The sequence below is a fragment of the Anopheles arabiensis genome, chromosome 2 (assembly GCF_016920715.1).
Source record: "Anopheles arabiensis isolate DONGOLA chromosome 2, AaraD3, whole genome shotgun sequence".
NCBI classification, from domain to species: domain Eukaryota; kingdom Metazoa; phylum Arthropoda; class Insecta; order Diptera; family Culicidae; genus Anopheles; species Anopheles arabiensis.
The window spans coordinates 27238937-27254223 of NC_053517.1; the positions used below are offsets into that span (position 1 = coordinate 27238937).

A 15287-nucleotide genomic window follows, 5' to 3' on the forward strand; every position below is an offset into this window, starting at 1 on the left:
TCTGGAAAATTGGTTTTCCATTTGCGCACTCCACTTGCAATTCATTCGAGTGGTCCTTGATAAATTTGTCAAATTAAATAAAACAATCGCTGGTGATATCGATTGTGTAAAAGTGATGGACAAATGTAATTAAATATAGTACCACCTACCATGGGTGGTGGTACTACTATGTAAAACAATATGGAATGGTAAAACAATATGACATAAATAATAATGGATTGTCACGGATTGCAATAAATTAGGATTCATTTTTGATGGGTTGCATGGATTTAAAATCCATTACGGGCAGGTCATTTCAATTTGCTCGTTAGCTGAACAAATCCGCAACCAAATATAGTACAAAATCAGGTAAATAAAACTCTACGAGAAATGGCTTATGTTCTGCTTTGATGTCTGTTTGTTCTGTCCCCACACAGAAGCACACGGTTTTATCACATTTGTCCTCAACGCTCACGTGCTTATTTAATTTTACCCTCTTTCATGTGAATAACCTCAAACAAATCCTACGTTATTTCTTACCATTATTTTCAATCTACTACTCACAAGCGTGTACAGGAATAGTGTAAGAAAACCCTCAGAACGAGAAATGAAAGAAACATTCGTTCTAAAACTTCGCCAAGATGTGTGGCGTTAGGAAAAGAAGTACGAAACGAAGGGGAAGGTTTTACATGCACGAAGACAAAACCACAATGGAGGCAAAACCACGGCCACCGCACATATGCAAACACTTTACGCTGGCGACGATGGTCTTATAGAGAACTGTTGGTAGGGGAAAATAAGAAAAACTCACTCCATTGGCACGTTTTTCGTGCCAGGCGTTTGAGGTCCCATAACAATATTTCACGTTCCTATCCCGACCGACTCCAGTGTGAAGGATGTCTCATACTCCAACGGCTCCACTAAGACGAGAAAAGTGATGGTGATTGAAATTGAACATAGTTGGGCTTTGGAACAAAAGCTGGAACGGACACATCGTATACGAATGCCTGCAGAAGTAAAAAGTAAATGTGCCGTAGTGTTGAATGGTTGGGTTCTAGTCGGTTCGTATGACGCCGACGCAAGCCACATATATTGGCTGAGTTGAATCAAATTGACACGTAAGATCTAGAACCGTTGAAGTTAAATAAAAAAATATGTACATAACTAGTTTAACTGTTCAGCGTCATTGCATAACGTGAAACTTCAGTGTTCAATTCTACATCATGATCGGTACTCATTCCATGAGTGTTGTACTTTTAAAGCTATGAGCGGTAGAGAACTGTGAGAGAGAGAGCCTTTTTGCTTAACTTTCACCAACCTCATGCACTCAAAGTGAAAAAATACACCTGAATAACTGTATCATTGAATAAAGTTACATTCCATACCCATCCTAGCCAAAGCGAATCCTATGAGAAGCGAAATATCTGAAAACAAAAGTAAATCATACCCTTATTCCACAGGAAACATCTACATGAATCTTTCGTTGGCAACTATCCTTAAACTTACTATTTGACGCATCATCATTTCCAGTCGATGGTTTAACGATAAAATCGAATGTTTACCATTTCTTCGCAACGAAAAATATAAAATAAATTCATCGCCTTCTACACTTCATCAAACTGCATAAAGTTTTTCCCCTCTTTTCATTGCACTAGCGCAGCTTTCTTTTACATTGGAAACTTCTTATCGTTTCTTCGCATTACGGTTTGTGTTGTAATTGATCCGTGCCAAGCAAAAGGTTCATGAAGTACGAAGATTCTAACGAATGCGATAAATATTTTCCACCTTCGATGTGTTTTTTTTTTTCTCTCTTTCCATTCTTTCCGCACACTAGAACCGAAAGAAGTGAGAGAAAATTAATGAGAACCAGTGCGGCAGCAAAGCACTCTGGCAAAGATTATCCCGGTTTGGAGAAAAGTATTTTCGGAACGCTCGGAATTTATGACGAACCATCAGAGATTTTCTCGGCCAGATTCTTTAGGAGCGAGCGACGGAAGAAGTAAATGTGAAAGATTGCTGGCTAAGTCTTTCTTGCGTACGTAGAATACTGTTTTTATGAAGGAAATTTTCTTCGCCAATTTAAACTGGGAATAGTTTCAAGCACTTCGGTCAATACTTACCTCAAACCTTCAAAACACGTTCAAAGATGTATAACAGAACAAGTCGTATAACAGAACATTTTATACTTACTTGGCTACTTATCTAAATCCGATATTATCTTTGTCTTGTTATTCCCGTTGACGGGATTCTTTGCTCGCAACTTGTGCTCTTTCTTCTTGGCCAGCTCGCAACGTTGTGCTCTTCCTTTGAGACATCGTAAACAGACAGTTTCAAGAAACAGACATAATACGTCGTTGTTTTGATAGAAGTTAATTGACTACCGAACCTCCGAAGATCCGAACCTCGTCAACCACCCGGTGTGGAAGACTATTAGTGCATGGTATGCATGTAAACAAAATTGCTCTTCGCTAGCGTATGGAACAAGAACTGAAGATATCATACCAGTGATGTGATAATGGATAAAGAACTCAATCCTCTGCTCTGCATCAACGGTATGGGAAATACTACTTCCCCACATGATATGGGTATAGTGGGGCTAAGTAAGTGATTCCGTGTTTACATAGCAATTACGATTCGGTAATACAAACATAAACATTACACCGCATCACCGATGAGTCTGTATGTTTGAGCCATCAGGAGAATAACATTCGACGGCGCGACCGGTGGAGATTGATTTCATTTGGAGACGCCCAACACATCATTCAGGCGCAGTAGGTGTTGCTTGCCAGCTAATCTTAAACGCCTTCGCTAATGAATGGACCTATGAATAGATTTGAGAACACAATCTCCGACAGTTCACTATTTATAGAGATGCTGTACAACCACATGAATTATTTTCTATCATTGCTTTTTTCCATTAGTGTGCGCTTGAAATTGAAAGTGTTAAATTTGTTGTCGTATCAGTACACTATCATATTCTTCTCAAGCAAATAAGCTCTTTTATCAAGTATATTCTATTATAGCTTTTATAAAACATAAATCCAATCCTTGATTTGTGTTTCACTCAACGGTTCAATGAATCTAATGATATGTGATCGAGGTCTGCTTACCTTTAGCAACGAAACCAAAATATTTATTGTCATTCAACAAATATATTATCGATGGGAAATGAACTGGAAAAAGAAAAACTTTTCCCTTTCCTGGAAGAAGACGGAGTACACAGTAACGACAAATGCTGTACTAGTGTCAGTTGCATCAAGAAGAATGCACACGGAAAATAAATAAATTCGAAACTGAACAAGAAAAAACTAAATTTTAAGGCGACATCCGCCAGTAGTATCTCATCCTTCAGTTTGCTCACAAACGAAATCAAATTTGCCCCACGGGATGCCCACCCGGAAGTAGAGAGAAAATATTGACAATAACGACCAAAACAGCAATGCAGAGAAAGAACTTTGTTGTTCGTTGGAGTGTATGCAGCTGTGAGATTGCACAACCGTTGAATCTGTTTCTTTTTTTTGGTGTTTGGAAGCGCAAACCCGGAATGTCGACAGGGATTGTTTTCTTAAAAATTCGTCCCAATACCGCCCCCGAAGCGATGATCCAATTTTGATTGTAGAAAAGAGATCGAAATGAAGCGAATGAAACAACAAAAAATGTCTGCCACTAATGGTTCTTGGAAAAGTATGCAGCCCGCCCTCATTGAAGGCTGCTGCAGAAGAGTCCACGCAAGAGGGATACCGTTTTCTTGGCATCCTCGCGCCCCCATGTCGAGCGGTGGGATAGTTTTACGATATCGAGTGAATTTTTCAAGCACATAAATTATAAATATTTTTATTTTATAAAGTCATCCTCAAGCTAGGCACTAGGAACAATGATCATCCCTTTCGATTTGATTCCCAGTGTGGTTGGGTTTTTGGGTTTTCGGGTTCTTAACATGAGCACCGCTCTAAATTATTCATCAACTTTCGTGGAGGATGAGCAATGCTCATCTTTCGCTACGGTCTCGAGACGTTCGCCTGCCCATCCTCTTATGTGACTGCTTTTTTATTCCTCTCGTACAGCTCCTTCTTTATGTCTTTTCGAATCCGACTGGTAATGCTAAGAAAAAGTAAGACGGTGTTGCACACTCCAACTCCAATCCCTCATCCATGAAGGTGGTATTGCTGGAAGGCGCCACAAAAAAGCGACGCTATCGAAGCGAGAAGTCCTTAACGTCTTTATCATAAATCGGACATGGCAGATGCATTCACTTGGTTTCGTCGTCGCCATAGTCGTCTGTTATCCCTTTCGTTGTTCACGTTGCTTGTTTCTCACAAAACTCGTTGGAAAAGGTCCAAAAAAGCGTAATGCACACCGTTTGGTGGCATATATCCATGCTCGTTGCTAGAACATCCTTGAAAACAAATGCTTGGCCTTCCTCGAGGAGATTTATTAAATATCAAATTATGAGAAATGAACCTGAAATCTCGTTCCAAGCAGAGGACCGGATTCCGTTGCTCAACGAACCCCGGTCATCAAGTGCATGTTTTCGACGTTCAAAGAAGAATCAAAGGAATGAAGAAAAATTACATACTCCTCCCATTCGGGATCATGATATGTCCAGGAAAACTAATGAGTAATTTATACGAAGCATTATTTGTTTTGCTTTACATCCAAACCATTCGCTACCGATGGTAAAAGAATGTCTGATGCAGAAGGAGAAAAATGAACAACGTGTTACGAAAATTGCTTGCCATCATCCTCAGACATGTAATCCGAGACACGACATGATGGGTGAGCTGAAAGATGCACAAATTGAAGATTTATCGCTGATAGCACCATTTCGTAACTGCTCAAGGCGAGAAATGCTTTTATTCTTCGCAAAAAAGCAGAGCATCATTGAACCACACTTTGTTTGTATTGTTACGGGTGAATTGCTGGTAATCGGATATTTCTGAAAAAAGTGGTCAAAAATGCATAATGGAACAAATTTTTATAAATTTGCAGCAAAATCGAGAGGAAACCAATGCAAACCACTTGCCTGTCTCCAGCGTCGGTGTTATTCAGAATTCAATCAGAAGATCTCATCTCTCTCATCAATCTGCTAAGAAGATGCTAATTTTCGCACAAATTAAAATGTTTCTCGCACATCAATTTATCTCCGTTAGTGCTTGCGAAGCAGGTTTTCATTCATTTATTACAAATCTTCTCCGTTTTGGAAGCCATGCTTTCAACCTACGTCGTTTGTTTTTACGAATGTCAAACACTCGTTTCCCAGTTGTTTGCTTCTTCCTCTGCCTGTGCGCTGTTATATAAATTAATGATCTCCCCGTCTGCGTAAGTTAATTTATTGTAAAGAATGGTTCCAATTATGAAGCACCGGCAGAGTTCTTTCCTTCGCAGCAGCATACACGACCCCTTCAACTTCCTCCCACAGTACGTTGCTGTTATTTTGCATAATCAAATCATCTTGTCAGGAACCATTAATTTGACGTATTGTTTCGACCCCGATCCTCGGTTCGTTTTTTTACGAGCCAAACGGCCCGATGTGTGTGTGGAGGTGGTGTTCACATTTGGTCACTGTCTACGTTCGGTCAGCTTGAAACGATGTATACAATTTATGGTACTACGCAAAGACGGCACATTGTAAAAACAAAGGTATTCATAATTCTTACAATCATGCTTCACTTCTCGGACCATATGGGGTGGAAAAGCATCTCCACAAACGCCAACGCTTGTATCATGAAGCAAGCACACACGCACTGGCCTATTGGACGTTGCTGGAGATTTACGACCGTCGCAACAATTAACGTCGGATGATGATATTTAGACCGAGCTTCGGCGAAATCCGTCGACAACTTCGATAGCTCTCCATGCCATGTGTCAATATAAACCATCATGATTCCTTTTTTATGTGTCTGGATGCCACATTCTCAGAGAAACGATGCATTTTGACCGCTTCGATTGATATTCGATGCATCATCTGAGAGTGTATAGACGAGGCGACTTGGGTGACGTTGACCCAAGTCCCATTAATCACCGGGGTAGTTCAAGCCACACGTTAACCCAAATGGATACGCTGCTGACTGTGGTAAAACCGGCTCACATGTCTTACTAGACAAATTAAATTCGCTTTTGAACAATTTATGATTAAAAAGGTTTGACCAATATCCCTAGTCAACAACCTCTCCCACGAAAGCGCACCCAACAATTTCGTGTTTGGACTCCTAAAATTCCAATATTTCTCTACACCGACGTTGAACTCAAGATTGGTTTCCAATTTTCGAAGTTATAACCCATCAACAAAACCAAAGCACCAACACAGATATTGGTTGTGCCTGAGCAAAAATTCCATATGCTTAAATGGTTTTCTGGCCATAAAAAGATCTCGAACACATCACCATAGTATAGGACAAAACATCGGACGGGATGAATGAAAATGGTAAATCTCTGTTTGTGGTGGCGTTGAGCAGAAATAGATGCGTCTTGTGTGGTTCGTGTTGTGATTCTCTTCCGATCGAAAGCCTTAATCGGTTTATAAATGCGCCCTTGCAAACACCTTCCTTCTTCCCCAAACCAAGATCCGTCGATCTGAACAGACATGGCTCGATAAATCTGTATTCCTAGAAAAGGGAAAGCCGAAGGCGGAAAAATAATCTGTTGCCGTGTTGCCTTGACGGTGGATGCAGTGAAATGTGAAAGATTTATGGTAGGACTGTCTAAGGTCAATGGGATTTGAGAAGTAGAAATGATGTCATGAGTCATACAAGGAATAGTTATTTTTGTAAATGTGCCTTGTTTAATGTACAGTGTGTTAAAGTTGTTCATTAATACGAAATATATTTGTCTTAGAAGGTGTTGAATAAACGAAAAGCTTCTTCTTTTACAAGCAATCTTGCCTTACCTTGGTACGAGACCCTAGATACCGGTTCGAGCCCGATGGCTAAAATGTTCGTAAGCATCTTAATTGTCACGAAGCACCTTCCACATCCACTTGAATTCGATCCTTTAAAACCCTTTGGATGGTTTTATCTTGTCCTTTTTCACACTCTTATCCACCTTGTAATAATTAATCAGTCAATTAACCGTGTCCTTTTTTCTCTTTTTTACTTTCAGGTAAGCATAAACGCCAATTCTTGTTTCATCTCTATGCGAGCCGCGTAAAGGCGCCAGTAAAACTGGATCATTTTGTAACCGCTAAAGTGCAATCGTTTGCCACTAACTTCTGCAATGGGTTTATTGCGGTAAGCGAGTGGCACGTAAAGAGAAAAACAGACGGTAGTAGAATGGTCAACAAAGGTAGAACCCTAAAAACTCACCAGCCAAAATGCACCATGCTTCTGGTACGATTCGACAAATTGTGCTACCCGGTCACGGTAGCGCAACGTGCCTCACCATTGCAGCACGCAAAAGCTGGAAGATTTTATCTGGGAGCATAAATCAGATTAAGTATTTAACCTCTTTGCTTAAAGTTGAAAATCAATTTGGCTTGAAATTTACTCGTTCAGTCGCTTTTTACGACCGTATGCCAAGCCCACTCACACACCTTACTCTATGCGGGTGTTTGCCGTTGGCGTCAGTTGAGGAAGAGAGCTTCCACGAACGAGCTATCAGGATGCTACCGCGATGGTCGATACGTTTGAGTGCGTCCTTTTAACCCGCCGGCAAGGCACCAGGAAAAGAGGTGATGTAATAAAATGTGTGTTTTTTTGAGTGCTTATCAAAAGTTCGTTGTTTTGGTCCCGGGAAAGGCGGTGCCAGTAAGGGTCGATTAGCTACGGCGTGTTAATGTACCCAAGATCCAACATCCCAAGACATTCAGTGACTTTGCCACGTTTGAAGTGTTGGTTCTTGGACTCGTGCGCAAATAATTTATATCATTACCACATTTTCATAACCGCTCGGTCAGTCCGGCACAAGCAGCAACGCGTTGGATCAAGATTATCTTTACAGCTGTTTATCTGCTGTGCCGGATTTAACAGCTTCCCACACCTTATTCTAAGTTCCCCCTATATTTGCAGAACGGTCGAAGCTAAATTTACGGCCAAACGCTCCATTAGCCATTATGATAATTCCAGAAAGACGGCAGTCGCTTGCGTTGGTTTCAAGACTGTCAAAAACATTTTGAAATGTGGTCTTAAAGCCCCACGGTTACTCAATCGGACCACATAAACTTTTTACTGTCACAATAAGCATTTGCACAGATCAACAATCTGGACGCTTAAAATGGTTACTTCGGCCCAAAGTTTTTTATGTTATGTTAAATCGATTAAATAAACTACGTAGATGACTTAATCGGCTCCCTAAAGGTGTAGGTTTTTCGATCAATCATCAAACAACACAGCGCTTTCTAATCTACATTTCACAATCAGGCATGCTCAATCAAAAACCCACGATTCTATCAACGATCTGGTGGATGATAAATCAGATACCGTGAGTCGGATCGGACCAGCTGTAGTCTTGCCGTAATATGGTTTAGTCAGTTGTCGAACGAACAATGCACTCAACGCAGGTTGCTTGCTGTCAGCTTGAGGCACCATCGTGTCTAAATTTGTCAAATCTGTCAGTTTTGTTAAGCTTCCGTAAATCCGTTGATCAGGTTTTTCCAGTTTCTTTTGAATGCTTATTGTGCTCTTTCAAGCCCCAAATTCCATCCGTGGATGCTTCTCGCTAACAAGAAGCTAAAATTGGGGTTTAAAGAGATGTCTTTTTCAGCCAATCCGCTGGGACGCTGACTAACACAACCCTAGCTATGTTGCATTGCCGAACGTGTTTGTGGTCCGTTTTAACACATCTGTCGACATAACTCTGATAGCGCTGTGACTGTAGAACGAAATAATTACCAGTCTTTAGGACCTGTGACAGGTTGTATATAGATTCAACCATACCGCTACGTCTTTGGTTTGTTGCATTGCTTTGGTAAAGAACCCCTTTTTCTAGCCTTTTCTCTTAAACATTAGTCATAAAAAATACATGGTACCGTCCAAACAGTACCGATTTCAGTGTTGAAAGACAGATGCAACGTGAACCTAAAATAATATGCATTCGTCATGTGTCTGGTGTTGGGAAGAATAAACTGCTTAACTCGAAGTAAGTTCTATTTTTGTATGGAAGCACAACTCTATTCGTATGATCAAGTAATGCTCGCCAGTGAGGTTGGATAGAGAAAACCGCGGAGACACTTTATACAAACAACATTACCGCTCTTTTTTTTTTACTCTCCGTTGATGTCGTGAGTCTTAACAAGATTGAAATTATCTTAATTAACCAGGCAAATAGGAGTAATTATCATGATTCTTTCACATCGCGTCGACGCAAAGTCTGCTTGTGATTGCTGTCTTGTCAAGAGGCTCTAAGAAAAGTATGAAGGATCGAAATCAGATTGTAGTTGAGGATATTATTTTTTTTAAATATTTATCATGTCGTTTGAGTTTTACATAAACAAAGGTTGAAGAATAAACTTTTTAATTTGAGAAGACAGTTCAGTGCCCATTTTAGGATTTAATTAAAAAATTGAATTTCAAAAAATCTTTGACATTCCAATCAAATACAAATCTCGTCTTATCGAAACAATGCATATCGTACAAAACCGTTAATCAAAAATTCATCGACTGACATAACTTCGTCATCAGTACAAGTCATCCCATTGCGACCATCATCAATCCAGCGTAGGTTTGTGGTTTAATTAAACGCTCCAAATATTCTCCGTCGTCGGCTAAATTACCAAACTGGTCACATAGCAATGATGCTGAGGAAGAAATTCCATACCACGCGGATACCAACTTCGTATCCATAACATCGGTTTCCTGCTTTTTTGACCTATGCTCTGTATTATCGCCCTTCCTCTACCATCAAACAGCTCCGGTTATCATGATTGCTGGCACCGCAAATTGGCAGTTCCCTGGCGGAATCCACACCTACCATTTGGATGTGCACATGTCTTATGATATCTGTAAACATACATAATTACATGCTCATCTACACCCAGCATCATCGTGTTTCAGTGTGATTTTGCTAGAAACCAAACCCATGGAGATACTGTATAAATTGCGGCTGCTCCAGTATTCCCAAGCACATATGAACGTCGTTAGTAGCAGCTTTCGGATTGGCTTTCATTCACACTCGCTTCCACTTCAGAGCAGAAATGAATGTTCTGTGTTCTGCTGGATACTTGCAGCAAATAGGGTAGAGGAATTCTAGTTCCTGAAGCACAAATCTGTCTTGACGTGCTCTGGGTGGACCGTAGACCATGTTGGTAAAATGTTCTTTGGAAGATAGCCCAATCCAATCGTCGTCGTTAAGATATATTTGTCGTAAAGAGAAGGAATGAAGAATTATATGAAGAGTCTTTTGAGAAGTTGACCCGTGCTCGTTTAAAGTTTTGTTTAATATCCAATGTACTATTGCACACCAACTAATTCCTACTTCAAGTTTAATTTTTGAGCTTTGTCATTAAATGCTGTGGAGTTGAAATTGATTACTTTCTAATTTTATGTTATTAAAATATTTCACATCTAAAACTAAATCCTAACTGAGCCGACACTTTTCAGATACCTATGGCAATAAATTTAATTTAAAAAAAAGTTTGTTTTGATCCCTGACAAACCCTTATCAAATTCCAGTCAATAAGACAATACACCCATCCAAACTCACCTTTACCGACATCCAAGCTTGAACCTCTCTCGGCTAAATTAGTTCAAAATATTCAAAAGTGCACTGGACACAGTATCCCTTAAGTTGGAAACGTCTAAGTGTAGATGAAGCGGTGGTGATTATAAATTCTAATCAGGATGTTGTTAGCATGCTTGCACGTTGACGGGATCGATAGCTCGGAAAATGTCATTCGCACAGTATCACCGATGATGATGAAGGGACGATAAACCACAAGAGGCCTCTTATGGGCGCTTCCCGGCACATACAGTGCAGTGTTTTGTTGCCACATGCATACATATTTGCAGCGATATGCGACACGCTAACCAACACCGGGTGGCCCCATTTCACCGAAACCCCATTTATTAACATGACATTAGCATCGAACAACATCATGTGCTGGTGGTTAGCACTGGGGATGCTCCACTGCGCTTGGCTATCCCAAGTCCGCCATAACACGGGGACACGTAGATGCATGCACGAGCACCACAAAGTGTCGGTGGAGCGCGTTATCAGCTCATCAAATTCCATTCTCACTTAATTTATGAACCAATTCAAAACCAACTTCATTATTATTTTGTAGCCTTCGGTATGCGTTCCTCAAACCGGGCGGTCGATAAAGTGATGTGTAGACAGAGTGGATTAGATGATCATTGTCCTGCTTTTGCTATCTAATATGAATCAAACATGCAAACCACCACACCTTTCGCAATCGGACAATAAGTATGTATGCAAAATAAATGCATTCCATCGATATTCAGTCAGTATATGAGAGAATAAGATGGAATACAAAATGCTAATGCATGTTTATTTGCATGTCAACAGGTCATTGCTTCATGACAACACGCTGTGCCGGACATTTTGTGTGGGATTTGAAGCAAAAACATGACCAACAAAGTGAGACAGCCTCGATATAAAACAGTGGAAGAATCAACGTTTGAAACACGAAACCAATTATGGACAAATATTTAAAACTTCATGGCATCTTAGTGTCAATGGGAATTTATTGTTTTGCCATTTATCTATGGTAAAAAATGACGAGAATTTTGCGATGCGAAATAATCATGTAATAATCATGTTATATATCTACACTGAGGGTTTCACACAATTATTTTTTTTTAGCTTTAGAGTTTCAACAGCCAAACAACCATAGAGCAATGCTTTTTGCAGATTATCAACTCTCATTAAGCCTTTAAATGTCTTCAAACGTTCATCTGGATTAACGTGACACATAAAAGAGTTTAATTGCTCACCATCATCCTCGCTGAGTGCTCATAATCCAGCCGAAAGCTATTAAACCGCTTTCCAGGAAACTGAACTCCACCCTACCAAAAATAAATAAAAATCAAGCAACACCTAACATATTCAACAAAAAATGCAGAGAGTACACATAAAAGCAAGGATCATCCACATAAAATGCCGCCCGTTAGCAATCGTTTGACTCGCGAAGCCTCATCATTAACGCCATCAGAAAAAAAGGTGCCAAATGTGCTGGTTAACTGTGAACGAAGCACTTCAATCGGTTTTAACATTTGCAACACCAAAATCTGCTTACTCTCTCATAATGTGCGTGAACCATTACCCCGTACATGACATTCGCATTATCCTTTTTGTAGTGCCCGTTCGGGTGCGGCTGTTAGTTGATTCTGACACAAGGAATATGGTGGGGGACCATCGTCCACACGTCCACATCTTTTGTGCTCCTTTTCAACAGGGCAATCACACGAGTTTCGTATGTGCCTGGTGCCATTTTTCTCACTTACATTCACTGCCACAGGGATTATAAAACGTAGTTGGCGTTCTGTGACTCCTTTCACACGATAACTATCTGTGGAACGGGCTCATGACACCATGACTGACACATAGCACATGGGTGAATCTAGTCAAACGTGCATATCATCCCACACTACCACAGGACGTAGTAAAAATGGTACAAACATTTCAAGCGAGCAACGTTGCCACTGATTGTATGTGGAAAGCGCTTGCATTTTGGGGAAATATTTTGATGCAGCTTCATCTACATCCGTCCACATCCGTCTTTTTCAGTTCTGCAGTATGATTTTGGTGACGGGTCTTGCTTTTACTTACACCGTACATACCACATCCCACACGAGCAGCAGAAGCACTCTAATGCAGTTTGAGCAATATTTTGTGTTGTTCGTAAATATTCCCTCAGTGCATTGCCTGGAACGACCTCCTAGTGCAACATTTTATTTATTTTATGCTCCCACACCTCCATCACCATTCATGCCATACAATACGTGTGCATTCGCTGAGTGCTACCGTGCATCTCTGCACACAATGCAGCCTCAGCAGCTGCAGAATTTTGGGATTCTAAACGAAGATTCATCGCCTTGGGACATCCACCTTCCGCCCCTTCCACTGTGGGACATCTCACCTTCCGCCCCCTAGCTATCTGAATCAAGCGAATCCCATCCGTCCCGTCCGAATCTCACATCAATTTCCCTTTCATCTGCTCGCTTTCGCTCATCTTCAAGTGCAAACACTCGTAAATCCGTTGTGTAAACATGCATCCAGATGTAGACGGACATGTGCCTCCGCGAGGCAGCCACTCGGGAGGTAACAAACCGAGAGCACACATCCTCAGAGTGTGTGAAGAAGCGTAAATTCGAGCAAAATGTGTCATGAATATTAACAGCTGGCGAAAGATGTACGACGATGTGAACTAGCGTTTCCGTTGCGAGTTTTTGTTGGCTACAATAAATACATTTGGCTATTGCGATTCTATTCATACATCGTGATGTTGCTATCCCCCCAAAAAGTTAACTGTGTTTACTGAAATTGAAAAAGAAATGGCGTTTTGAAGACAATTTTGTTGCTATCATTTCATCACATTAGAATGCTGATGGATACAAATTGAACAAAACAGTAATTAAACGACCTTTCATGAAGGATGCTGGTTAAGAGCCCGAGTAGTTCATTGTACGACATGCTCTATCACTCTTACGGTTGGCATGGTTTTTAGATTTTAGATGGGATCGGAGCTCAATTTATTGAGAATTTGTTCTGCCAAACCATCCATGCGTGACGATGCAACCTGTGACATAGGACCAAGCTTAAACCTATAATTTTTCATCTACCTGTACCATAAGTGAGTGAAACTTGAAACATACACTATGCCTAAGTCTCGACACGGTAGTATAGAGAGTATATTGTTTAAGCTTAAGGGAACGTTGGTTTTATACACACTCTGCTGCTTTCGCAGGGCGATTGATGACAAAGAGTTGTGAATATCCTATCTTTGGACACCTTCATCAGCAGTCAAGCTCCAACATCAGTGGATGCTTGCAAACTTGTAGCATTGTAGTATTTGTAGGTTATTTAAGGTTGTGAATTGGCTATTGCTTTGAGAACCAAGCTTATATCTTATGTCTATGTATAAGAAGGCTAAGTTTAAAATGGACCATTATTTTGAGGATAATTATCACTGATAATATTATTATTAAGTTATTTCTGCTAATTAAATCATCATCATACCTTCCTATCGTCAATAGATCAAAGCATAACCATTTCCGATTGCCATTCTACACAATCAATTGACTTCAATCGTTCTCCCTCACTCTTTCTCTTTTAGTGATCTGCAGGGCAATAACATCAGTGTCATCTACGAGTCGGACTTCCAAGGATTGGCGAAGCTGCGAATACTGTAAGTAAAGTTTTGCTATGTCTTTGCCCTTGCGTCTCCCCCATTTTAGGCTAGTCTTACAATTGAATTCACTTCCTAGCACACTATTAACACAGTCATCGAAGTAAAAAGTTGTCGTCCAAGATGCAGAAACGATAAAACAACGAGGTCGTTGGTTGCCAGCTTCCTTCAGCGCACAGTGGAACGTCTCGCAGTAATTAAATAAAATCCGAAATTCCCCTCCATAAAACTGTGCGAACTATCACAGCAACACGGCCCCGGTACGCATCGTTTCCCCCCTTGAGTGTCGCTCTTCACGAAGACCGCCTTATTGACCCGAACTCCGGACGTCGTATGGGAATGGCGAGAGAACGACTCTTTTTAAACTAATTACACCACAACCGTGAACATGCACAGCGACAAGTGAAAACCACCGATAGAATGGTCTTCACCGCTTCGGTTGCAACTTCCGCTAGTCGGATGGTTTTAATAGTGTTACGCGAAGTGCTTTCCAAAATTACCCCAGCCCTGAAGCTGTCTGACGTTTACGATCAACGATAGGCATCCGCTGGAAGCGGGACGGAAATGAAGTTACCCAGTGTGTAGTTAAACTTGCCCGACGGAATGTTGCCACCCATATTGGTTCGAGATTTCCTCCTGTACCAACATTTACTTGTAGTGTTGAGGAATGAACAGTGTTAAAATCGGCAGCATATTGGGCTAGTTGTCTTGTGACTTTAACTACAAAACAGTATAATGATGTAACTACGAAATTACCATCAAAATATCATCAAAATCGTTTTGTGAGAGCTTCCAATACATCCGGGAATGAAATATGCATTCATCCCGATCGCAGCGATAGTGTTGAGATCATTAGCGGCGTTTGCTAATCAATAGACACCATGCACCACAACATGGCGCTCTGGCGACGGATGAATCCATAAAAACGCAAATGACTCTGCGGTCCAGACGTGCCGAAGTGACACTGTTTAGTGTCGCCATAAAAATGTATTTTTTCACCAGACGCAGC

The 15287-nt window shown here is 40.8% G+C and overlaps 1 protein-coding gene across 6 annotated transcripts in view; it reads left to right on the top strand.

The window, feature by feature from the left end:
* LOC120903634 (protein slit) overlaps window positions 1-15287 on the top strand; it is a 148185-nt gene that overhangs the window by 120018 nt on the left and 12880 nt on the right. For all 6 annotated transcript variants that reach the window (XM_040313180.1, XM_040313187.1, XM_040313197.1 and 3 more), the window contains exon 3: window positions 14207-14278. In XM_040313180.1, the coding sequence (XP_040169114.1) occupies window positions 14207-14278 (72 nt within the window). The remainder of the gene's footprint in view (window positions 1-14206; window positions 14279-15287) is intronic.